This window comes from Corapipo altera, unplaced genomic scaffold (assembly GCF_003945725.1).
Source record: "Corapipo altera isolate COAL_440 unplaced genomic scaffold, ASM394572v1 0, whole genome shotgun sequence".
In the NCBI taxonomy this organism is placed as follows: domain Eukaryota; kingdom Metazoa; phylum Chordata; class Aves; order Passeriformes; family Pipridae; genus Corapipo; species Corapipo altera.
In genome coordinates, this window is record NW_020884872.1 from 84,945,997 (window position 1) to 84,973,124 (window position 27,128).

General features: G+C 39.1%; 1 protein-coding gene across 9 annotated transcripts in view; it reads right to left on the minus strand.

Moving 5' to 3' along the window:
• Positions 1 to 27,128, minus strand: part of DLG2 (discs large MAGUK scaffold protein 2) — a 999,036-nt gene that overhangs the window by 841,483 nt on the left and 130,425 nt on the right. For 6 of the 9 annotated variants that reach the window (XM_027658222.1, XM_027659729.1, XM_027658823.1 and 3 more), the window contains one exon: positions 11,619 to 11,717. In XM_027658222.1, coding sequence (XP_027514023.1) covers positions 11,619 to 11,717 — 99 coding nt within the window. Of the gene's footprint in view, positions 1 to 4,177; positions 4,703 to 11,618; positions 11,718 to 27,128 lie in introns of those variants that run through there. The other 3 variants (XM_027659310.1, XM_027658974.1, XM_027659061.1) reach the window with 1 other exon arrangement.

Consider the following 27,128-nt stretch of genomic DNA (forward strand, 5'->3'; position numbering starts at 1 on the left):
ATGAACAATCATATTTTCTATTAATTGTTCCCACAGACATCAGTGACACTTCAATTAAATGTAGAACCTGTGTAGTGAGTGATCAGGTTTAAATCATTACAGAGTTAATCAGAAGCAAGCAACAAGCATCTGCAAAAAGGAGTAAATGTTGCAGAATTTTCAATATTTTGATGACAGAAATTTATTTTTGTAGCTAAAAAACCAAGTTCAAGCTGGATGTTCTCCCTGGGTAAGAAGGTCAGTTTTCTGTTTTACAAGCACGGTTCTGGGACACAGGAACCCTACTGCTACTCGTGCTCAGTGCTGAGAACTTAGAGTTAGGCACAAATAGTAAGTGGCTTAGGATTCGTGAATAAATTTGCATTATTTAAGCGGTGTCTTTTCTTTGTGTACATCTCATCTTTGCAAGCTCTTCTCAAAACACAGAAACTTTCAGGTGATAAAATTTGAGATCTTAAGGAAACCTCAGAATACAACTCCCAAACAAAACAAGGGGTGACACCAGTGGCAACCAACATTGACAGTTCTTATGGGTGTTACTAATGTTAAGGATAATAAAACACTAGACTAGATTGCACAAGAAGTTTTAAAATCTCTGTCATGGGAGAAGGTCTTTAGCTGGCCCTGTCATTTGTCCTTCTGGGTTTAAGACCTGTAGATTTTCCACCTCTGAGCTCTTCTTTCTAGCAACTATGTCCAGAAAGGCCTTGGGGATTTTTTCCAGGGAAAGCTGATCATCTTTTCTGAGCCACCTAACACCAAGAACTCAAGATTCCAGTGAAGCAGCCCCTGTTATAGTGAGCAACACAGAGCTATCTATTTTCTTTTTCACCAGTGGCAGCTACCGTTGTATTCATAAGTCTGTAAAAGGCAGACGGATGGAAGGAAGGCTGGCAGCTAAAGGAGGGGACAGCATGTTGCCTTTGAATGTTGGGAGGCACAGTGGAATGTTCTTCCTTCTCAAAAACTCCTGGTGCTCCTGCTGGGATGGAGTCTCAACCTAAGCTTTATTTATACCAAATTCTTCCTAATGATAAAATAATACCACAAATTAACATGCTTTATATGACAGTAAAGAAAGAAGCTATGCTGTGAACATGGTCAATTAAAATAAACCAGGAGACCACAAGAAGTTGTCCTTGACGGTTCAGCACTTCTGTAGTCCTGGTTTCAGAAATGCACGGAAACATGAAGGAAATGGAAAAGAGAGGAAGAGTTTTTACAAACTAATATCTTAAATCTATCTTAAATGTATTTTGCACTTTGGCTGAAAAAAATGTCAGTAGGATTTAAGATTTGGCAAGGTACATCAGAAATTAATTTTATTAGATGACATCTTTTACCACACAGAGTTCAAAGTAGGATCTGTAGGTCCACTGTACATCATCTAGAAGGGCATTTTCACTCTACCACAACATTTATGTCATTTTCTAGACAGTAGAAATAGCAAAAAATCCAGACAATAACAATCTAAATTTAATGATAATCTAAATTCCAGATAATAATCTAAATTTAATGACCATGTGTTAAAAATGTCAACTCTTTAAACACTCTTCATATTTTGCAGTTTAAATAGAATTTACCTTTTACTCCCTTTTTATTACTTAAGATCTGAAGAATGAACCTGATATGTTTACTCACTCTGACATCAAGATCCACTTTTTCAAGACAAAGAATGATAATTATTTGCACAAATCAGGCAAATGACTGTTTAAATAAGGACAATTAACAGATCTGAGGCCAAAAATGACCATACTGCTGCTCTGTAGAACTCATGCTTAGCAAAATTAATTTTTTAAAAATCACAATTGTTCTGAAAAAGGACTGTTCTTATTATATTGGTGAAAATGGGCATAAATAGAAGTCATAAAAAATTTTGGTTTAAGGAAAGTGGGGTTACTGCAATAAAAATAAGTAAGAGCAGATTATGGATCAATACAACATAACATGAGTCCAGCTATTTAAATACAGCAACAAGTAAAATGAGTGAATAATTGTAATTTATTTGGTTTCAAGCCATTGCAATATGAAAGTGTTCTTAAACTAGATTTTTGCCATTATTCAACTCAATTACATATGATATTATGTTGTTCCCGCCTGCATCCATCAGCAGGTCATGTGCAATTTGCAATTGTATCTCATTCCAACATCAATGTTGGCAGCAAAGACTGAATATCTGGAGTTTAATATTTGAGGCTCACTCACATGCTTGACTTTCAGTTCATTTCAGCCACTTAGCGTTGGATTCAAGAGACAGAAAAGCTGAAAGGAAAAATATTGTAGGTAGATGGAGTTGGGAGCCCTGCTCAAGGCAGCAGTAGTAGTGAGCTAGCAGTGAATCCACGTTTGTTATTTCCCAGAAGGCCCTGGGAAAATATTCAGTGGAAACTTTCATCACCAAATTGTAAAACAAATAAGTGATGTCTCTTGATATGTTAAAAAAAAGGTACTGGGACACGTTCTTCTCCCAGTTATACCACCTTAAAATTAAACATATTCCCCTGTTCCAAATCCAGTTCCTACACACCTCCTTCCTAAACTCTCTAGGCCAAGGATGGTTGCAATTGCATGTCCCCACTGCACCACTAAACACCCAGAAGTAGGGCTAATCATAGCTCTTCTTTTCAATATTCTCCTTATTTTGAATTGGAAAGCAACACCTGGGAGTGTAAATTGCATGTTTAGCATGATCCTGCATCCCAGCTTTGTTCAGCAGTGCTGCACCTCCACTGCTGAGAGCTTTTCACTGGTACTGCGTCAACAGGCACCCACAAGTGCCTCTGCTCTGCTCCAGGGATGGTTGAGGATATAGTCTCAGATCCAGCACAGCTTGTGGAAGCCAGAAGGACCTGGAAAGAACAGGAGGTGAATGAGGCCACAGCCTCCTCCAATTTATGTTCCTTCTGTGGCCTCATTCACCTCCTGTTCTCTTCCCATATGGGTTTCTCCACCAGTAAGATGGGAATGACAGCTGGCATCTGTTTCCAAGGCTCCACTGTGTTCCCTGCTCTCTGCAGTGACCATTCATCACCCCTCGCTCCTGCCCGTGGGTGCCCAATGTGTGTCTTCCTACCTATCTCCATGTCACGGATGGTTGTCCCCATTTTGCGTGGCTATGACGCAAAAAATGACAGCAGGGATGACAACTGTGCTAACCATTGCTTTGCCTTTTCATTTATGCAGCCTTCAGGTGTTCTGGGTACCCCAGGCATTTTGGAAGTCCTATGGAAATGATGGAATTCATCAAAAATAAAGCAGAACAGGGAGCACCTGTGCTGAACCCCAAAGTCTAGACCTCCCCTGCCAACTGCTCCTCATAAATACTATCACCATGTGCAAAGGCAGTTCCAAACATGTGCTGAGCTGCCTGTTCTGTAGCAACAGAAGGGGAGTTCCCTCATCATCTCCCTGTCATTTAATATTAAGTTAGCTTGCAAAGTTTGAGGACATCTTAAAGAATTGTTCAGCTTATTGCTACACCAGATCTTTAAGTTGGGAAGTGTCCTTAACCCTAAGGTCCTTAGCCTGCTGCTGATGTCGGGGAAAAGAATTCTTTATATTCATGTTTGGAAGGAATTATTTAGAAGGACTGTTTCTAAACAGTCGGGTTAGATCTAACATCAGTATAAGAGTGCTGAATCGGGACCTAGGCATTTTTATTTTTCAGGCCTAGAGAGGCAAAGTAATCTATGATTTTTCCCCCCAGAAAAGCCACAATAAGCCACAAGAAACTTGTATCTCTCCAATCAGAAACACCGTGACTATCTAAACTACATCTGATTGGCCTCTTTAAAATCCTAGGACCCATATAATGCCCTCTTTCTTTATTATTCTTTAGTTTACAGAATAAACTGATAAACTGAGAATATATGTGCAGTATACCATGTATTCTGAAAGTGCTCTAGTTGCTAGAGATATTAATAGACACAAGCATAGGCTAAGATAAAATCCTTTTGTTTCTGCTAGTAAAAATAAGTAAAAAGCATATCATTTATGAAGTGATATAGAAACAAACTGCATAATCTACAGATAAAGAGAACAAAATGCTCATGGAAGCAAAGCTTATTCGTCACTTTATCTTGCAACCTGACACAGTGCATGCTCAATCTATTTAATTACAGGAACAGAAAAATAGCAGAGAAATATATACACAGAACAGCAATGTTTCCAGTCCTACCTTGGTCGTGACAATGCACAGACAATCCATTCTGTAAATCTCCACAGGAGTGTATGTAAATCATAGAAATAAATCAGCAAGGGTGAGGAAAGGCTTTTGAATAGCATGAACAGAACCGGAGGCTTGAATCTGCACAGCCGGCTTTTCCAAGTGGGCCCTCATAAGAAACTCGAGTCCTCCTCCACAATGCTAAAGGCAGGCATGATGCTCACAGGGATCAGTAAACCCACTAGAAATCGTCTCAAGCAAAACTTCCAGGTGGCTTATCAGGCTTGATTGCTGCATTGTTCAATCTGTGATCAAAATATGCTGTTGAATGGTATGTAGCCCTCTAAACAGGAAGATGAGAACCACAACAAGCATAAAAGAGCAAAAGCATCACATTTCAGCCCTAGCTCTGGTTTCACAATTCTGATCTGCTGTTTCAGTATACCCATAAGATTTCCCTTGCCAAGTCTCTCTCTCAGCCCCGCTCTCTCTCTCTCGCTCTCTCTCGCTCTCTCTCAATCTCTCTCCCTCTCGCTCTCTCCTTCCCTGTCTTTTTTTTCCTCCCCCCTTTCACTTGCTCTCTCCCTCCTCTTTTCCACTAACTCGGAGCAAGCAGCATAAGATGCACAACTATCGGGCCCATCTATCACAGCGCTGTCCAAAACAGCCAAATATTCTCTGCCAGAACAACTGCTTTGAATTGTAAGGGGTTTTATAAGAGCATGATTCCTACAAACACATACTGTTGGAAGTGCATGACTGAAACATTAAGGTGTGTGTGAGAACTCATGCGTCACAGCTACAATCGCTCAGAATTACTGGGTCAGATTCAGATTCAGGAAGTGAATATAAATAACAGCTGGATAAAGAGAACTTTAAGTATAACAACAAATAATCAGTCAGGGAAAAGAAACGGGATTTGCATATTTACACATGCACATCAAGAACAACAGTGACACAATTATAGTTCACCACCCGTGACAAAAACCCCTACATTATACACATTGTTCAAAGCCATGGAGGGGAACCTTTTTTTTCCCCACCTTTGAAAAATACATCAAACTTTTAATTAAAAAAGAAAGCACCTTGAAAAATAGAGCTTAAAAACTCTTAAAGTTTTCTCCCAAACTTTTCTTGCATCACTGACAGATCCACAGACTTAATTGATTTATCTCATGTTCTCTATGTTTTGCTCAGTTTTACAGACTGTTTAGCCCCCAAAGCCCTACCTTTCTTGCAGTGATACTGGTGCAGAGCTTGCCTTTCAGGTGTCTTACACGAATCATTCTGAGTTAGAAAGCTTGCTGTTAGCTCTTACGGTCTTCCCTCTCTTCCAGATAGAGGAAGAGAGAGAGAGAGAAGAAAGAGGGAGGGAAAGAGAAAGAGACAGAGAAGGAGAAAGATATGTAAAATGAAAGCTCTGGCCAAAGAGAGAGGAAAATCAATGCTCCTATTCACTGGAAAAAAAAAATACAGCCAACTGGACTGTTGACAGCAACAAGAGGAAATGTCTAGACACCCATACATTACAATTCACCTTTTCAACACACTGGACAGCACAAACCCCCCTGGGTGCTTTGCTGAGGATCTCTCATTCTCACTCAGAAGTAAAATATGTTTTTAATAAAATAAGCCTTTCCAAGAAAATAAAAGATTTTTTTAAGAGTCATCACTCTTTCATAAATTATTCAGGTTATAACCCTAATATTCCTGTGATTGCTGGAGCAGTTAGACACTCAGTAAATGACACATATTATTTTGCCAAAATGAGGTCACTGCTACCAAAGTTACAAAATCCGTAGTGAATCAGATATGTGGTCAGAGAGCAATCAACCCTACTCCAACTATTAAAGTCTTGGTGGATATAACATCTTAAAGAGAAAGTCTCCAGAGCGCTTACAACTCTGTCTAAGGCTTTAACTCACTCTGAGCAACCACAAGTGCACAAAACAACGTGATTTGCATTTACAGGTTGTGCTAGAACCTGCAGGTTTTCTCCCTGCTGAGGTTTAATCCAGTAGCCAAACAGTCAGACAAGTTTATTAAGCTATAGATTATAAGAAATGGGGAACTTTCAAACATCCTTGAAGTAAGACCCAATAAAGCATCTCCCTAAAAAGAAATTAACCTAATAAGGTCTAACCTAAGCCACCCTTGTGCTCTAAGCTTGATAGGGTAAAAGGGAATTCAGTCAACTCTAAAATCAGTAGATATTTTAACACTTGCATTTAAAGCATTCAACAGTTTGTTCTTTTCTAATTGGTAGAGTCAAGCTGATCTAGTAAGGTGTGAAATATTTCATACATATAATTACCTAATGACTTGGCTGTAAAATTTCATCTCAGACTTGAAACCAGCATATGGAGATATATTTTGAAATTGATCTCTAAGTGGATGATCTGTAAATGCTTCTATTTGCAAGTAACTCTACTCCTGTGAGATAGTCACAGTGAACTCATGATCCTACTTACAGTTTATATGAAAAACAGAGGGTTCTAACCCTTTGGGGATGTTTATATGAACATGACTTATCCAACTCCATCAGTGTACCAAAAAGCTTCCTCCTGGACTCCTCCAATTTTTGACTATCCTTCTATAAAATGCAACAATGAACACTCAACAGGGCATGAGTTGGACGTGTGCTACTCAAGCTTGACACATCGTTGAGGAGTATGCTCCCTGAAACATCACCACCTACTTTTTACCCCCCAAATCTCCCACAGCCCCAGACAGAAGACAGCCATGCTTTTGGTGACACAGACCCCAGCTTCATCCTTCCACAGACTCATTTTGGTTGCCAGGGCTCCTGGTAAGTCTCTAACATACACCTATCGGTGACTGGGAACAGATGACTGCTAATGGGTCTCTAGTGTTTCTCCAAAAGATACAGTTCCTCATTTCCATTAACTACCTATCCCAAACCCCAAAAAGAGGCTGAGCTTTTGAATTTTCTTTCTCCAAATCGATACTTTTTCCATTCATTTTTTGTCCCCAAGACTAAGATTTTCAAATCCTTGGCACTGCTTTCACCGTCATTAGCAACACCTCCTTCTGCTCTAATTTCTGGAGGTCATATTACTGCTTAGCTCTACTTTTTCCAGCCTTCTTGTTATCTGTACATATGATCCTGACTGAAGTCTACTATAGAAAGACTTGACCCAAAAACTAAACAAATTGAGGAGCAGCCATCTGGGGTGAAAAGACATGGTTTATAGTTGCTTGTAGTCAATTTAGATGGTAAAAAATAACCTCTGTGATGACCTCTGACTCTCGGGAAACCTTAATATAGGAAGAATAACAGCTATTTCCCACTATGACACCAGTGGCTCTTGGACCACCATGTGAAAACCACCTACCCAGGTGACTGCTTCCTTCTCTAATTTTACCAAGGTGTCTGTTTTTAAGTCACACAAAAACTAATAATATGAGGTGAGTGGGTAAAATGTGATGGTCTTTATAATGCAGTAGGTTACACTGGACAATTTAATGCTCCTTTCTGGCATTAAAGTCTTCACTGTATCCAGGTACTTCCACTTGGATAACCAAAGCATAGGGTTTAATTAGGCCACTATATTTAGAACCAGAGCCTGCAACATCCAGCTGAATTCAATATTTGTAAAAATAAGCTTCTGTAAAAGCTAAAACCACTAGGAAAGATTCTCTGATTATTTTTTTTAACTTTTCACAACGCACCTTTTTTAATATTTCTTAAATTCTTTTGAAACCCAAATACTATAGAGTAAAATCTGTAAAGAAAAAATAGATTATTAAAAAAAGCAAAACTTGCTTATTTTCTTTTATTCACACAGTAGAAATTAAGAAAAACAAGAGTACTAGGTCTCCAAGTTTTAGAGTAGACACTAAGTAAGAAGGCATCTAACCAGATTGCTAACACAGCATTAGTAATGTCACCATCTTGCAAAATTTAGCCAGTGACTATTTAGAGCTCTATGCACCTACACATAGAACACATGAACACACACATGCTCCTACAAATACAGAGCAAGATTTATTTACTCCTAATGTATCTTAAATTTTGTACTACGGAGTTCTTGTTGATGGTATTACATTGCCAGTCATTCACATGGGGTTATATTTTGTTTCTTGCTGTCAGGTTCCATATTGCACTCAAATAAGCTACAAAAAAATACTTCCCTGATTACATCTTCCAAGAGGGCAATTTGTGCAATTGGCAACTTATGTTCTTTACAGCAGAGCTCATTTATACCACTTGAACCCCGTTCCTGTGCAACACAACTGGTTAGTTAGTAGGCTAACCAGGATACAAGTTATCTGAGTAAGTATATGGTAGAAGGAAAAAAACAACAGAGAAATTACTAATCTTGCAGATCCTGGTTATATAGTAAGGAGCTGTATTACAGATGAAACGTCAAAATAATTTCCTTTTCATCCAGGAAGAGAAGTTTATACAAATTTCAGAAGGAATGAAGTTCTGTATACCTTAGTCACTAAGAATTTTAATGTAGTTCCCAGGCTGAACCAGAAGCTCAGGTGCGCTGGTGTTAATTTAAAGATCACCAGATTAGCATTTCTACCCCTCCTGACTGCAGCAGCCCTAACAGCAGCAGCTCTGCAACTGGCCTCAGGTCCAGGAGAGTCTCCAACACAAATCATTCCTTCACCCATGCATGGTAAATTTCATTGCTATTTAGCACAACTGATGTTGGAGTCCTGACCAGTTTCTCCAAATGGTAGTTTTCCCAGTGAAAACAAACAGACCATTTTCTTTTGTGTAGGGAAGCGCAGACCTTGCCACTCAAAGTCATGCAGGTAGATGGTAAAATGAGTGAAGGGAGAAGTGAAGGGTGGACAGGCAGCTCCACTCCTTCATCACAAGGTCTCTGCACCCAGGTGGCCACGGTGGCCCCAGGTTCAACAGCCACAGAAAAAAGGGTTTTTTCTTCTTCACAGTTGTGGAGGGGATTCTATCTCTTCTTACCCCAAATACATGCCCAGCCTACCACCCTTTCATGTAGTATACGGGACCTCGCCCCACTTTAGCCAAGCATGGCCCAGAAAAGCAGGAAAAAAAGCTACTTCTGTTTTTCTAATAGACAATCCACTAGGCACTTCACTGGCCCACTTTGCTGAGGGCATTATTGTGTGTAATACCTGGCATCTGGTTGCTGTACCTGGTGGTGTGTAAAGGCATTTGCCTTTAAGGGTGCTTGGTCAGACAGCAATGCGGTGGCCTTTCTGCCCCTCCAGGAGTCAACGTAAACAGATGATCACAGGGTTAGTGACAATATAAAGGACATGGGAAGGTATACATTCCAAACTCCCAATCAAAGTAGGTTCAGCAGTGAGATCTGACCAGGCTATCCAGGCTGTTATCCAGTCTAGTCTTAAAAATTTCAATGGATGGAAACAGTACAACCTCTCCAGTAGTCACATTGTCACAAACTCACCCTTTTGGGGACCTATGAGAAAGAAGGCAGTGAGGCAAGCTGGGAACACAATATGATTCGTAGAGTTGTAGGAAATGCACATTCATCATCACAGGGTCTGGGGCACAGGATGGGGACAGGTCCCTAGAGCCATCCTAAAGCTCTGAAGAGCCTTGGATAAGCTAGTCTTTTGAAAGCTCCGCGACCCTCATTAGTTTAAAACTTATACCTAATGATTTTTGTATCTATTATTTCCCATACAAAGCCATAATTGTTTTCTCATTTTCCACAAATCCCTTATTCAGAATGAAATAGAAATGCTTCAGTTACAAATGCTCTGCTTGCTCTATGTGGGTTGGGATACTCTGAAAGAGAATCACAGGGTACTCAAGGACAGTATGTCCTGAAGTTGTTCTCAACTCTCAAGATCAATGGTGAATGAAGAGTTCATTCTAATTCTTGAGCATTCTGTCTGGGGAAGTAAATCTAACAACCACCTGATCATCAGCAACTGAAAAGCTCTGGTGCATATGTTTAAACATGTAGCCACTCCTAAATAGCTATGTGTCATGTCAAAGGAGCATGACACTAACACTCAAGCACACTCACTTGAAAAAAGAAATCAGACAAAATGACTCTTTCAAGTGAACTGACACACTAAACCACAAGTTTCTGGAAATGAAAACAAAACATCTGCTATCTGCTATCCCATGGTAATGGGAACTGAGGAAAATACCACTCACAGCTCTGAATGTTTCAGAGTTTGGCAATATAACTGCTTTACTCTCAGGTACACTTTGTGCTGGAGAGTACAAACAGCACAAAAGTTTAGTTCATAGAATTGTTGATGGAGAAACATTCCATCCAGTAGTTTGCAGTAACTCTAAGTAGGGAAGATAGTGCATTGTTCAGCTGAGCATTCGTAACATAAATTTTGTTGTGAAATCGGGATGAGATCCACTACATCCCATGATTTCTACAATATTTTCGTGGACACAATGTATTTAGGATATATATCAAGCTTTTGATAATTCCTTGCTTTGGGGAAATAATATCTTTCATAAATATAAAGACAAATTTCAATGAGTATACACGTTCTTGTATTTCAACTTCTAAGTACCACCATGGTCCCACATGGTACCAAATTTTTTCTGAAAAAATTGGGAACACAACAACACAAGAAATTCAGGAAATCATACTAGAACATTACATCTTTAAATTTTGAAAATGTAATGGACAGAGAAATCAATCTAGATCTGGAAACAAATCTCATGGAAAAGCCTTAGACAAGAAGAATAATCTGCAAGTTTCCACTATTAGAAACATTTGCTGAAGTCTACAAGGTATCACACAAGCACACCAACTCAGTTAATATCTGGGTCTTTTTCATCATGTTTCCAGATTGCTTACTTTAAAAGAAAACTTAAGTTTCTTTCACTTCAAAAAGAAAAAATACACAATGACTTCAAGGCTGAAAGTCTACACAGTAATATCTTAGCTCCTGTTGCAAGTAGCAAGACAGAGAAATGTAACATACCCCCTTACCATAGCCATGAAGTTACATTGTTCAACATAGTTTTATGATAGGTATCATTAGACTGCCCATACAAAACCCATCAGTTTGCTGACATTTATATTCTGCCATACTGACTCCAAACCTAAAAGAAACTACAACACATGAGAGACTGAAAACACCTTGAATAAAATTTACAAACTGTGCAACAACATGAACTTCAAAAATAGATTGAAATGAAACCATCTTCAGATCAGCAAATCTGTAGAACCATCACCAATATTAACAATATTTGTACATAAAAATAAAAATTATATCCTGCCTAGGTCAGCACAAAATGAACAGGGTTAGCAACAAACAGCAATAAATTGCAGCTATAAGCCTCATTAGGATGTGGTAATGTACATGCAGCCAATAAGCAGCAAAGATAAATCCAGGAGCTCAAATTCAATATGTTCTACACACTTCACCTCCAGCAAAACTTCACTAAATAAGGATTTCATTATCCATCACAAAAAAGAGTGGACAATACCTTTGTCTTTATGTCTATCACATAATTTTCAAAAGTTGGGTTCTCCTTGTTGTGTTCACCACATTGTCCAGATCCTTCTGATCCATTGGAAGCTGCAGGCTAGAGAGCAGGGGGGAAGGAAAATCAAATAAAGGAGCTGAGATGTGCACTATAATTCTATTACATTTAAATATAAAGATTAGCATGTACATACAAAAGGGTAGCCTGAATTCAGATAAATATCAGGTGGTTTATACATAAGATTTTCACTTCAATGTTTTGTCATGCAAAACTTTCTGGGTATAATCTTACAGGCACTCTCATGGAAGTCTATGAAAGTCTTAAGAGGCTAAATCTGCAAAATGATGCTTATCGTAATCTTTGGGTGACTTCAGAAGGCGTTCAAGGTACTCTGCAGCTCTCAGCATCAGAATGTAAAGATAAGGAAGGAAATCAGTGCCTTGACCAAAAGACCTGCTGATCATGATGGGGTTCTCATCTGGAGTAGCTGCAGGAACACATAATAGATCTCCTCACGACAACAACTCAATTATCTGATTTGGTTTTTTATTTCTAATTCATTACATTCTCATAGGTGACACTTTTAAAGAGTTTCATGCTTGTCTAGAAGCCATATTTGTAAATCTCTTAAATTCAAATGCTTTTTTTTGTTATTTTTCCTTCATTTATACAGCTTTCAATCTTACATTGCTTACACAATACCCTCATAAAACACACAGTATTTCTTCAAATAATATCTTTGGCAGCAGATATAGTAAATGCTGTATTTGTTTTTTCAATTTTCCTGCTGGAAATCTAATACATTACTGTAGATTTTACATTAAGACAGTAAATATTACAAATGACATCTATGTTTACAATGCTCTGCCCTGTAAAAATGTGCTTGAAGAGTTAGCTTTTGAATGAAACATGATGATTGCCTCTCACTTGGATCTCAGAATATTTCTGGGCACTGCAAGAGCACGAACAGGAAATTGGGGCAGATTCAAATAGAGTAGAGTGTCTTGTATCTGTCAGTGCTGAGCATCACACGCAGTCAGAGTGATTTAGACCCATCCTGTTTTAGCCTGTGTAACAGGAGTGCAGTCAATTTTAACACAACAGGCAAGAAATTGTTAGCATTTTAAGTAGACCAATCATTGCCAGTACAACTTAGAAAACAACAAGCCACTGCCACAGAAACAGCCAAATCACATCCACATGTGCAAATGTTTTCTTCTCTGATCCTAGATTGTTTATTTAGGGCTCTGTCCAGCAAAGACTGAATGCTGGCTCTAATCCAGGCAACTACTTAGACACATGCTTTTAGCTTCACTGGAACCAATGGCACGAGCCTTGTGCTCCAGTAAAGACTGTGCTTAAAGGTTGGATCAAGCCCAGCAGCTCAGCATTACATGAGGCTGAGTACACAGGACTCCATGCACGTCCTCTCTAAGGTTACAGCTTGTCTCACGTGGAGAACCATGCATTCCTTTGTCTGGTTTCTAGTCACCGAAAGGTGTTGAATTATTTCCCATTTGTAATCTGGAAGGGAGGAAGGGATAGCGAGGAAATCAGGCCAAAATTTTGCAGGACAGAAGGGAACTGAACCCAGGTTTTGCCTCTGAGCCTACAGAAAATCCAAGCAACTCCCTAAGCATTTCTTTCAGGAATGGAAAATTGGTTTTGCAAGGAGCTAAAAAGCACGCATAAAAAATTTCATTTCATCTTTTCTTTCCTTGAATACCTGACATAAGTAGTTTCCATTGTTATTATTTACATGCAACAATATAAATTCTGGAAATCAATACTTTATTATTTTCTCTAATCATCAAGACCTAAAGGATCCTGATCCTAAAGGAGCTCAGCTTCTGCAACTTCTCAAAAGGGATCTGACAAGTTTCAGCAAAAACTACATACTCTATGGGAGCATTTATCAAATGAGTGCAGCTGCAAAATTGGATAAGGAACTTACTTTGTTTACATTTTACATATTTTTCCTCAATTTTTTCACTATTAGCTGACTCTAATATTTGGAAAGAACATAAAACAATGTCATAAGATGCTATGAAATGTTTCCATTGTTTTCCTTAGGGAAATGGGTCACAGATTCATTGTAAAGAGCAGCAAAACAAGGACATTAGGCACATTCAAACAGCTCAAGTAAGAGTAATTGTAATAACTCAGGAACATCTCTCTGTTCCAGTGTATTAAGGTTCAATAAGCCTTAGCAAAATAATATATGGTTTCCAAACTGAAACAAAGTATATGTTGACAATCCCTCTGAATGTGAAGAGATATTTAATTTTGTGTTATGAAATAAATGGGACTGTATAATCCAAGAGGCAAAAAGGATACTTGCTCTGTGTTGTGATAGATTTATTAAAAACTAACAATCTTTGATCTGAGTCTTTTCTTATTCTTGATTACATACAATCCTCCCTTTAGAGGCCAAGTAAAAGCCTACACTGTCTAAAATTATCTGTACACTTTGTAGCGAAAAGCTGCCTTCTCTTGCAAAGGAAGTGTTCAACAACACCTCATTATTCCTGAACCATGACCTGAGATGTAAAATGGGCAGCCCCAGCCTGACACAGTACAAATGCAGTGGACAACATGCACCACGCTTGTACATCCTTGTAGGAGGTTCTGGAAGTAATGACTTCAAGCAGTAAAACTGCTGCCAAAGACTTTTTATCAGACCCCTGTATCTAGAGGGGTGGGAGTTAGAACAACTCTATCTTCCTCTTCACGGAAGAAAACATGATCTTATTCTCTTCAAGTTGGTCAGAGAAACAGAAGAGATTTTACAAGCAAATGTTGCATAAGCAGACCAAAACTTCATTTGGTAACTTTGCTCACATGGGCAGTAACCATCAGCATTGTAGATCACACTAAAAGCAACCTTGTAATTCTGTGTATAATCAACACTAATCTTGTAGTTTATAATTAACAGGTACTATTTAGACTGTAATCTCTTCAGGGCAATGTCTCTTTTTTTGTGCAAACTTACAGCATTATTTAAATGTTAATTAATAAAATAGTAAGCACATTATCTACCTTGATCATTTTATCTAATTTTAACAGTGCTCAGCAAAGTTTTTCTGTGCATATAACACATCTTTCCAATTGCTTATTAGGACATATACAATTGACGCAATCAACCAACAACAGAATTCTTGCTGATTATTTTTTGCCAAAGTGCATAGCTTGGAGTTATTAAAGACTTGTCACTGATACCACTTTCAGTAGGCAATTTATGTTCCAGTTTATGTCTGAGGCAGCATCCAGACAGAAGGAGCATCTGCCCTCACAGGCAATTATGGTGTATGGGGTTTCCAAGAGTTTCTATGGAAAGTCTTCCTATAGCAGCCAAGCTATAGGAATGGCAGATGAATTCTCCAGTCTACTGTAAGGCTGTAGACTTAACACCTGATTTAGATATAAATATATATATACATCAATAGGAGGTGCTTGTAGCCATCCGTAATAGTTATCACGTTTACTTCCCGGGGTGAGGCTTAACATGGAGAACATAAAAAATATTAAAAAGAAACATCAAGAAATATATAGGCAAACATTATTCTGCTCTTCCACTCTCTAGGATATTGCTTCCAGATCTTTGAATATACTTACACACACACACACACTTGAATGGGATATTTTCTAGAAACATGCACCGCTTTGTGGCCAGAAAACGTTGATCAGCTTTACAAAGGGAATGGGAGGGTGGGTGGGAGTGTAAGGAGCTACAGCCCAGAAGCCAAGTAAGTGTGCAACTGCCTCAGGGTTCAGAGAGCTAATGTGCCTTCTTCTGCAGCTTAGGGAACACTCTCCTGTATACTTTTAGCAAGAGAAATTCAAAACACAAGCTAATCAGTCTTTTGCCATTTTGTATCACCAATTGGTAGCTCTGCTCCTGTCCCATGAGAGCCTGTCAATAAATACCTGCTTGCCCCAAGTGCTTTACATAAGGAGAGGAAAGGTATAAAAAAACCTCAGCGATCTGCTAACTTTTGGATGCCAATATCTGTCAAGAAATCTATCATCTTGGTAACCAAATGCTCCAAGGAACATATAGTGCTGAGAGATGCTGCTTTTATTTAATTAACTTTTTCTAGAGTAAGCATATTTGAAAATCATTAGAACATTTAAAAAGCTACATTTCAAAATAATATATGCTGGAATTATCTATTTTACAGGACACTGATGTAAAATAATTCATTCCGCAGCTATGCTGGACTTTGAAGCAACCTGAGCTGAACTGAGATGCTCAGCAGGATGCTGTTACTAGCACAGAACAGAGTACACTTCTACACCAGGTACAGCCAACCTGCTCACACTCTGTTCAAGCTGTGTGTGAACTAGAACTGGAATCAAGTCAAGTTCATCTGTTACAACATGCCAGCAACAGCAAGAATGCCTTCTGTGCCTCTGATCTGTCCTCCATGGCCTGCACCTTTCTGCCATATCTAAGCAGAGTTGACAGCTCTCCTAAATGTGCTGTGAGCATCACTGGACCACAAAAACAAAAAGCTGTACATCTCAGACAGATTGTGGGAGACAAAGCATCACTGGTGGTTTGAAGAGTTTTTCCTGCAATGCCATGCAGATGCTCTAAGATGTGCTTTGCTCTTTCTGTACCCTGTTAGTCCTATTTATATGCCTCTTATAGTCCTTATCACAGGAAGAAATGTTATTCAGCAAATTTTTTGACAGGGCATCAGTTTCATCGATATCACAGATGACTGAAAACCTGGACAATCCCAGAGCAGGCCATGCAAGAAACTAAAATCAGAAATATAATCCCACAGAAGTCAGGCAGTTTAATTTGCCTCAGCTGGGCCTAAATTTCAGTCCAGAAATAATATAACAGAGCTCTCTTTTTGTCCACAAAATCCTGTAAAAAAGAAGATGCCTAATTCATCTAAAGTCCTGTAGAAAGGTAAAAAGACTTAGACATCAGAAAGGATTTTATTTCCATTTCCATGTTAGGGTTTCTGGTTCATTGACAACATCAAGGATTGCTCCACGTCACAGAGCATTAGCTCAGACTTTGCAGCTGTCTTAAGTCAGGGTGATGTTGCAGATCACCACGAAGTTTCATGGCTAAGCTCCGTAAGAATGTCATCAAACTTTCTTCTGCACCAGTCTTCCCAATATGACCAGTAAATGTGAACAGAGAAAACAAAAATACAAATTTGGGCATAGAATCTACTGTATAAATCACATCACAAGGTTTTAATTTTTAAGTTATTGTATCTGGAAGTGAGCAAAAATATCACAATAATATTTTTTTTGCCCTGGGATTTTTATTATTCCACTTTAGCTAATATGGATTCAAACTCTCAGAAAATTTTATGACAGACTTAAAGACTGTTACAGCTCAGGAACAATTATCTGGCTGTGGGTTTGTGTCTCGGAAAGGTCAGGATCTAGTTTAATGCTGCTCCACCCTCCTGAGAGCAAGTCTTGCTCTCAGTGTGTTTCTGGATGTCAGAATGTCACTAGTGAACTTTGCGTTTGCTCCTTCCTGATATAGATTTGATCATCCAACTAAAAGCTGTCATCCAGGCTGTCACTTACTGAGTAGTCACTTTGGCTGAACTAACACAAAACCTATACTCAAACCCCATCTCCCTGAGTATCCATTTCACACAATTGTCCAGTTGCACTGTGACTCTGGTCTGGGGCAAGACGACTCATTTTCCAGGCAGGCAATTCAGGCAGGGAGGAGACACTAGATCGTGCTTCGGCTTTTGTCCTCCAAGGTAGAGAGTTCAGATGAAGCTGGCAAGAGTCAGCTGGCTCCACAAACTCAAGCCTTGTGACCAACCTGAAGACACACACAGGATTCATTTTGATGATCCAGGCTCCATCTCCAGTGTCGCTCATCATCAAAAAAGAGAATCATAGAATGGTTTGGGTTGGAGGGGACCTTTAAGAGTCATCTGTTTCAATGCCCCTGCCATGGACAGAGACACATTCCACTAGATCAGGTTGCTCAGATCTTGAATGTTTCCAGGGATGGGGCATCCACCACCTCTCTGAGCAACCTGTTCCAGCATTTCACCACCCTCATTTAAAAAAAAAAATATTTCTTATATATAAATATAATTCTACCCTCTTTTAGTTTAAAATCATTATCCCTTGCCCTGTCACAATAGGCCCTGCTAAACAGTTTGTGCCTATCTTTCTTAAAAGCTCCTTTTAGATACTGGAAGGTGCTCTAAGGTCTCATAGGAGCCTTCTCTTCTCCAGGCTGAACAATTCCAGCTCTGTCTGCCTGTCTTCATAACAGAGATGCTCCAGTCCTCTGATCATCTTTATGTCCCTCCTCTGGACTCACTCCAACAGGTCCAGATCCCTCCTGTGTTGGGAGATGGTTGTAGTACTCCAGGTGGGATCTCTGGAGAGGGGATTAAAGGGGCAGAAAAGAGGAGAGCTCATGTAGAGATTTATTTTCGAGCTGGGGTACAAACCAAGGCACTGGTGTGTCTCCTTTCCCAGGCAGCAGAGTCACTAAGGTCATGCAGTGCTGGACTGTGCCATGTGTAATGGTTCATGCAGCAGAGAGGGATGAGGGTACTGTGCAGCTACCAGAGTCCTTGCAAACACAAGCCTTGAAAGGGTTGTTGCTTGGGTACAGTCTCCCCTGCTGAGACCTGGCACACCAAATACTGGTGGGTGGCACGATCTGCTGTGGCAAAGAGGAAAAATGAGCAAAAAAACCACTGCAAAGATGAACTGTGCTGCAAGGATGAAGAGGTAAATAATTCACTGTTCAGATGCATGAGAATGACACTCAAAGCATAAGACTGGACAGACTGGTTGCAGTTTTCAGGCAAAGACCCACTCCAGCTGTAGCGGCATACCCACATAAGAAATGGAGACAACAAATTTATGTATGGCTGAGTTCTTACTCTGATAGAGTATTTTCCAAGACCTTCTTGGTAGCAATATTTTTAAACTCCATAAGGCAAATTTAGATGCCTTTAAACATAAGAATTAATAAGATTAAAATGTTAAACAAATAAATGCATTTCTCACAGCTCACTAGGATCAGAGGCAGATCATTCTCCCCATTCCTTTACCTTTCAGACACCAGCCTGCACTTTGTTGAGCATAAAGAAGATGAAACATAAAGAGTAATTGGGGATATTAAAGTTCTATTTCTTTCAAATAAAGCAGAAGCTATTACCGAATTCTTCTGAAGACTGGAGGAAAAGGACTAGAAAAATTAAAAGGCTGAACATAACTAATGAATGCCCATTTAGAATTGGCTATCATAAAACATCTTGGAGGCTAAATCTACAGCTGAAGAGACCAGGCTGTATGCAGAAACAGACTCCGAAAGGAGCTCCACATGCACTGTATCAAGCTGGAGGGAAACATAGGGAGATGTGGTTGCACAGGGAGGTCCCTTCAAGCATGGAGTAATGACACCTGCCAAAAGCCCTGCAAGCAGAAAGGTCAGTTGCAGTAAGAATAACATGTTAAAGCACATGGTTTGATTCCAGTTGTGCCCACCTGCACATATTTTATTTATTAGCTTCAGTGGAGTCCCTCCACATTTAAGCCCACATTAGTGAAATCACATTCTTGCCCTGAAAATACAAGCAGACCACAGCTGGAAGCAAATGCAAATACTTGGAAACAGAAAACAGAAAGAAAGTCATTAATTGTAAAGGAAAACATGACTAATGATTTTAAATTAAATAATATTTGCATGCTATTTTAATTAGCAAGGATAATGTTTATTTTACTTACATAGAAGTTCTGGATAAATAAATTCCAACCTACATATTTTAGTTGCCATAACAACTCAATACATTTATTCTCTTGTGTCATTTTTTATTACATCAGTGTGGATTTATTTTTTTTTAACAACTAAAAAAAACTCCAATTGCTTAGGTTGCTACAATAACACAGTATTTTTTAATTGTTCTTTTCACATTTAGTTTTTCTTAAAACCAATATAATTTTCCTCCAACGATGTTCCTAGCACAGTGTCAGAATTTTACTACTGATTTCAGGGCTCAGTGTTGGGCTTGCCAGAAATCCCAAGGATACATACAGCTCTTTACCTCAAACTGCTACTCTAGTAATCCTCTTTAGGATATACAGCTTGAGGTCAAGATTATAACAGAAGGCCCACACAGGAACAGCCCCTACTTGGTGCATTTTCCCCTGAAAACCAGAAATAAATTAAATGAGCACTAGACTCTTCAGAAAGGTGCATAGCTATAATAGATTTGAGGCAGCAAACATAGCTGCAGAGATGTAAAAGAGTTAAGTAAATCACTGCAGTGCTTTCAAGTCAGGAGGACCTATCAGAGTGGTTTCCACTTTCCATACACAATGGTGTAGCACAAGATGAGCTCAGCTTCGCTTTTATCCAGGAGGAGAACTGATTCCTAAACTCTTGGGGGCTCCATTTTTTACAGATACAATCAAATGGTACCATGATGGAGGGAAGAGGGAGGAGGAAGATAGCCTTTGTCCTTCCTTCTTTCCAGCAGACCACAGGCTGCTGTTGGCTATTGACCTTTCCCAGCTCTGCACCCCTTCAAAAGGGCCCATTTCAATTAAATTGTAATTACTTAACTGCTGATGTTGTGTTTTTATCTGATCCCCTGTAACAACCATAATGAGAGAGACTGTATTAATTAATAACAATTATAGTAAGGTGCAAGATGAGGAACTCCTTGGTAACCATTGTTCCATACAGCTGTCATGAAGTGACCTCAGATTAGAGATAATAGGGTGTTTCTGAATGTAACGTTAGAGTTTTTGATGGAAAAGGAGTAGTGCAATGGCTCCTATGGGCTGCCTTGGCTTCTGGAGGCAGTTCTTCATTTACTACTAAATATAATAGTGTCTATTTCAGTCAGGAGAATTATGATCGTTGCTTTCAAAGGACTGTATTCCTCTTAGTTCCCAGGAGAAAAGGAGTGTATGTGTGTTACCACACACAGTTTTTGATGGGATCTACCCCTCATAGCATCCTTCACTACCTAAAAAGGCTACAAGAGAGCTGGAGAATGACTTTTGACACAGGCATGTAGTGACAGGACAAGGGGAAATGTCTTTAAAGAGGACAGGTTCAGATTGGTTATCAGGAAAAAATTCTTTACTATCAGAATGGTGAGGCAATGGAACAGGTTGCCCAGAGAAGTTGCAGATGCCTCATATCTGTAAGCGTTCAAGGCCAGGTTGGATGGGAGTTCAGGCAACCTAGTCTAGTGGAAGATGTCCCTGCCCATGTCAGGAAAATTAGAACTAGATGATCATTAAGGTCCCATTCAACTCAAACCATTTCATGATTCTAACAACTCAAAATAGGAGTAATATCCAAGAGTGCTATATACTGCATGATAACCTTGTATAAAATATATTTTAATAAGAAGTCACTCAGATAATGTGATTGAATTCTGATTTATCTTATGGTGTGCTGCAGGTCCATAGCAAATCCAAGAACAGAAACACTCTCCTGTCTCCACTACTGGCCCACACAGTCTCTTCCTATTTATACACACCTCCAGAGAAATACAGAAGAGGAAACTATCCATGTTTCACTTGAGATTAAATTTTGTGCATGTTCTTGCCAGAAATGGTGAAATTAAGTCAGTCTACTCCATAGCAGTAATAAAACTAGTCCTATTTTGAGAACAGGACTGATATATCATAAAGTGACACTCACAAAGACCAAAGGTGTTTTACACCAATACAAGAACATAAAGCCTGTATTAAAGACAAGAAAAAAAACAAACAACAAAAACATAAAATCAAAGCCTTGAAGGATATTGTAATGACTTTTACTTCTCAAGATGGTTTTACTTGAAGCATCCTAAACCTTAGTACAGAAGAATATTTGTTTCAGCCAGAGCCATAGGGAGGGGAAGTAAGCAGTGGCTGTCATTACAGTGGCAAGCTGCCTTGCTAAGTCATGGCTGCTGAGCTAGACAATTGGATATACTCATGCTGACACGCAAAAAGGGTTGCAGCTAAACAAAACCTTTGGCAAAACATAGTGCCATATCTCTTAATCCAGCTTCACTCCTACAAAGCATTACAAAATATCAAAGGAAGAGGACTCAAAAGGTAAGTTAAGTAGAATGAATCAGGTCATTAAACTGCAGAATACATCATCACGCTCCCTAAATGTTGATAAACAGACAACAAAGTGAAGTGAAAGGGAAAACAAACGTTCACTAAATACTTTGCAGAAAGTTAAGGCTCCATGGATCTGCCAATGCTGGAAGATTTCCTTTGTGACAACCGTCCTGACCTCCACGCTGGATAAGAATCTGCCACTGCCTAATGGAGAGATAGCAGAAATATGTGGTTTTTTATGAGGACTCCAAGAACTATTAGCACTATCCACTGACCAAGGTTATTAAAAAATTATGGACCGTACAGGGATTTCAGCTTCTGTGAGCTTGTGGTTGTAGAAGCACAGAAGTGTAAGGGCTGCTGTAAGCCCATTAAATAAATATCACTGTCAACTGCAGTCGACACTGAGAGAAGGAGAAAATGTTTCATGTACCTGGCAGTGCCAAGGGTGGTAGGGAGGAAGTCTCCCAGTCTATATAATGCCTCTTCCATGCATACTACCTTATGCAGACCATATGGTTCCTACATGGACCAGGAATTCTTCACAGGTACCAGCTGAAGCTGATAGTTCTTTACTTGAGAAACAGAGCCCTTGTCACAGCTCACTTACATTGAGGGGAGCCCGGATGAGGCAATAAATCCGGTCTTATAAAAACTGCCAACTCTGCAACACCTCATGCTAATGCTATCTGCAACTTTATGCATTTGCATGTGTCTACACAGCTTAGGTAAGTCTTTCTCCCTTTGTTGGAATGTATCGATGTATGTATAGGCTTTGGGAGAATGTCAAATGAAAAACATGAAACCATTTGAAAATATTTGCTGGAAACATCCCAAATCACCTTTATGTCCTAGTTACTCTAATCTACTGTATGTCCTACTCTACTCTACTCACTCTCATTAGCAGGGGCTCAAATTCCAATTCTGGTTGTATTCAGAAGCCTCAGAAAAACATCGATGTTTGTTAATGCCAACAGAACACAGCTCTGTGTGCTATTTTGTATAGGTAGCTGTCCTGGTTGCAGCTGGGATAGAGTTCATTTTCTTCCTAGTACCTGGTACAGTGCTGTGTTTTGGATTTAGGATGAGAATAATGTTGATAAGACACTGATGTTTTAGTTTTTGCTAAGCAGTGTTTACACTAAGCCAAGGACTTTTCTATTTCTCACACCAGCCTGCAAGGGAGAAGGCTGGAGGGGTGCAAGAACCTAGGAGGAGACACAGCTGGGACAGCTGGCGCCAAATGATCCAAAGGATATTCCATACCATGTGGTGCCATGCTCAGTATGTGAAGTGGGAGGAAAGCTGGCCAGGGATTGCTGCTCAGGAACAGGCTGGGCATTGGTCAGTGGCTGGTAGGCATAACTTGCTTTGTATATCCAAATTCTTTTTTACTATTATTTTCCTTTCCATTCCTGTTCTGTCAAACAGCCTTATCTCAACCTAAAAATTTTACTTTTTTTTCTCAATTCTTTCCCCCATCTCACAGGGAAGCAGGGGAGTGAGCAAGTGGCTGTGTGGTGTTTAGCTACCTGACAGGTTAAACCACAACAGCAGCCCCATTCTTGATAACCTATTGCATTATTGCTACCACAAGGTCAAGTTCACATTTCACTAGCTTATAAACAAAGATGAAACTAGGCAAGATCATCCTCTTGACAGATTTTTGTGCAGTACATAGTAAAACAGGGCTCACAAGAGATGCCCCTAAAAGAGATGGTAAATTATAATATTGCACTTTTAAAGGCTACTAGCAAAAATGCAGTTTTACTATTAAGACAAATACCTGTAATCAGTGATGTAATTTCACAGTTTGGAAACATCATAATGTCTATTTTCTTAGCTATTTTCTTAGAATCTTCTTTTGAATATCTGTGACCAACGTCCTGATCACCCTTCACGAAGACAATCCAAGACTTCTTTGTCTTTTGGCTGGGCTGCAACAAAACACTGTGAAGCTGGGCACAAAGACTGGTTTTCCAAATTCACTACAACTTGAGCACTCCTCTCTATTCAGCACTGAGTAAGGATGTCAGATCACTCCTCCCCTCTCTGTGATGACTCTCTGTAGAACAGAACACCGGTATAAGGAGGTTTTTGGTCCTTGTCCAAGAGTAAAATGATCATCACAAATTGCAAGTGAAGAGTAATATATGATGATTCTAAACCTCAAAAGTAACAGAAGTGTACACTTTGAGTGCAAAGATATCTGTTTATATCAGGTATATTCCCTAGATGTTAAAAAAATGCAAGGAAGCCAAGACATAAAGTGATATCAAATTAAGAAGCAGCATTAAGAAATACACCTCTAACAGCAGAAGATGGACTGTTTCAGGTAACAATTTATTCAGCATCCTGAATACTGAAAGCTGTAGTTACAGGCTTGCTGTTGACCTAGCAGAGATACCATTGGGTGCGCTGGGGGTACTTACAGTCAAAAAAAGTACAAGATATCTCAAAAAAAAAAAAAGAATACTGGTTACATAAGTGAAGGCATATGTCTGTCATGAATCTTCCTACTCCTCAGGAAGACACAAAGTTGTCCATTTTGTTACCTCTGGTTTTCTACAAACTCACCGCGACACCAAAAAATGTCTGAGAAAAGACACAAGTCTGACGTAATGACTGACCTGAAATCTCTCAGCAGATCTTTTTAATTCTTCTCATTGTAATTAACAAATTCCAAAACACATAGATCAAACTTGTTTTAGTGGTTCACTAAAACCACATAAATTTAAAAGTTACCATTGCTGCTTACATCAGAGTTTCAAAAGCCCTTCTGAAAAAATGGACTTCAGATCCACTATGTCTGTTACTGCTAATTCAATTTTTTTTCCAACCTGTACAGCAGCTGTTTGCCTTGTCTCTTCTCAGAAAGCAACACCATGACTACTTGAAAGTTCTGAGCTAATATATACATATATATATATATATATATATATATATAGTGACAGGGCACAGCATTTCAGAAAACCAAGTAGGCTCCCCTACACTTCTGGAAAGAACTGGAGTATTGATCAACGGGAGGAGAATATCATACCAGGAATGCTTGTTACAGCTGCAACCACCTATCTTTTCAGACAAAACACAGTTTTAAAGACGAAACAGAGAGCTAGTGCACTAGCTCTCACTGAGGAGCTTCTGAGCACTGAGAGTGGCAATATCAAGAAAGTTCCTCACTGAATATGTGCTGAAGAGCTGAAGAAGCAAATGGGGAGGTCAAGAGCTAGTGAGGTGCAGGAGTAGACATGCAGAGAAGAAACAGACCTTAAGAGTAAGACAAACAGTGGTGTCAAGATGGTAGAAAGGTGGAATTCAACAGAGGCTTCCACCAGCAAGGAAAATAGTTAGAGAAATAAGTGTAGAAAGTGACCTCTATAAAAAGCCATTTGGATGAGTAAATGGATCAAGACTACAGAGGAAAAAGAAACATGTTCCTAAAGGCTTGAAAAGAAAAATGGTAAAGGATGAAGTTCACTCCTTCACAGTGCACAAAGGTCTAGATGAATGCTTAATTCAGCCAAATATTATAATGGCAAATAAGCAGTAAATTCTCTCATCTCTAAACCAGTGGCAGCTTTCAGTATAACTTGTTCAGATTAAAGTGGTACAAGTGAGAATCAAGTACAATCAAACGTGTAAAATGTACAAGCTGAAAATGCATAAGGTCCTGTGTTTCTAGTATTGTTATTTGTGACTGTATTATACATCAAAAAATGTGGAGAGAAATGATATTTTCAAGCTGACAGCTTCCTTTTAGTTTCCCAGGCTGTTACTTTTGGAACTGTATTTTACTATTTGCTAAAACCTGCAAGTATCTGTTCCGGTTTATAAAAAACTAAAGAGGATGGATATTTTCTCTTTCATATATATTTATCTTACTGAGCAAAGATACATGCATCTGTCCAGAAAATCACTCCCAGGGTGACCTTTATATGATCCAGAAGTCTTGGGGTGATATCTTTCTTTACTCTTGGGAACTAGTTAGGAAGCATTTTAATAAAGAAGTATTGCTAGAGTGCAAAAATATATAATGGACTATTAAACCTCTCTATGGAGACCTGTGTTCTTTGCACGTGGATGGCAGTGAATTCTCTTGCTCAGTTGCTCAGACTGGTGAAGAATCAGAGTTAATAAACGTGTGAGACAAATTGCTCTGAAATATTTTTAGAGTGAATCTTAACTAGAGTACATTTGTCCCTGAATATCAATTTTACAGAACCCTTACAGCTTTATAAGGCAAAGAAGTATATTTTTAAGAGTTGATGTATTTGTTTTTGCAGGTGGTTAAAATAGAACTTCTCAGAATCTTATTAGAAACGATGAATTATATCACATTCTCTTTAAAGGAACTGGTAGCTTGTGGAAGAAACCTGTTGGGACATTCTGATATTTTTATGCTAGCAATGTTTTCAGATTACTTGGTGTTCCTTTGTTAGAACATATCATGGTTTAGGAAAATTATTTTAGAAAAAATAAGTTAAAATTGCAAGAGCTTTTTGTCAAGTGATATTTTCAAACTAGATCTATCATTTTTCACCTTGATACGTACAAGTAGAATTTACGCAATAGTCTGACCTCAATGCTTATCATAATAGAGACTCACTGCTTAATTAAAAGTTTGGCTAATTATGTATGCTGGTTAATACTCATACACATTTTCATTGGGGAAAATTATTGTTTCTGGTCCCTAACAGCTGTTCTGGCCTGCTCCCAATCCTTTGCAGATGAAATAACAAATCACAGATTAGAAAAGTACCTAGAGGTTGTTTGATAGGCATATTATATAATTGTGAAAAAAAATAAAAGCAAATAAACCTGTTGTGGAGGATATGACTCTTTCATCATTTCTGATTGGGTATAGTTTGTTTAATACCAACATCCCAGATCCATCCCACCACTGTCAGAAGAAATGAAATATTAAATTAAATAAACTATTGTTAAACTAAATCAAATCTCCCTGTCAGAAAGGACATATCAAATCAGTGAGTCCTCTAAACTCTCATGCAAGGTACACCAACATAATGATGATGTTAAAATCATAGAATCATAGAATATCCTGAGTTGGAAAGGACCCACAAGGATCATCAAAGTCCAACTCCTGGATCTGTACAGAACAGCTCCAAGAGTCACACCATGTGCCTGACAGTATTGCCCAAACACTTCTTAAACTCTGACAGGGTTGGTGCTGTGACCACTTCCCTGGGGAGTCTGTTCCAGTACCTAATCACCCTCTGGGTGAAGAACCTTTTCCTAAAACCCAACTTCAGCCTTCCCTGACACAAATTTGGGCCATTCCCTCAGGCCCTGTCACTGGTCACCACAGAGATCAGTACCTGCCCCTCCTCTTCCCTCACGAGGAAGTTGTCAACTGCAATGAGCTCTCCCCTCAGTCTCCTCCAGGATGAACAGACA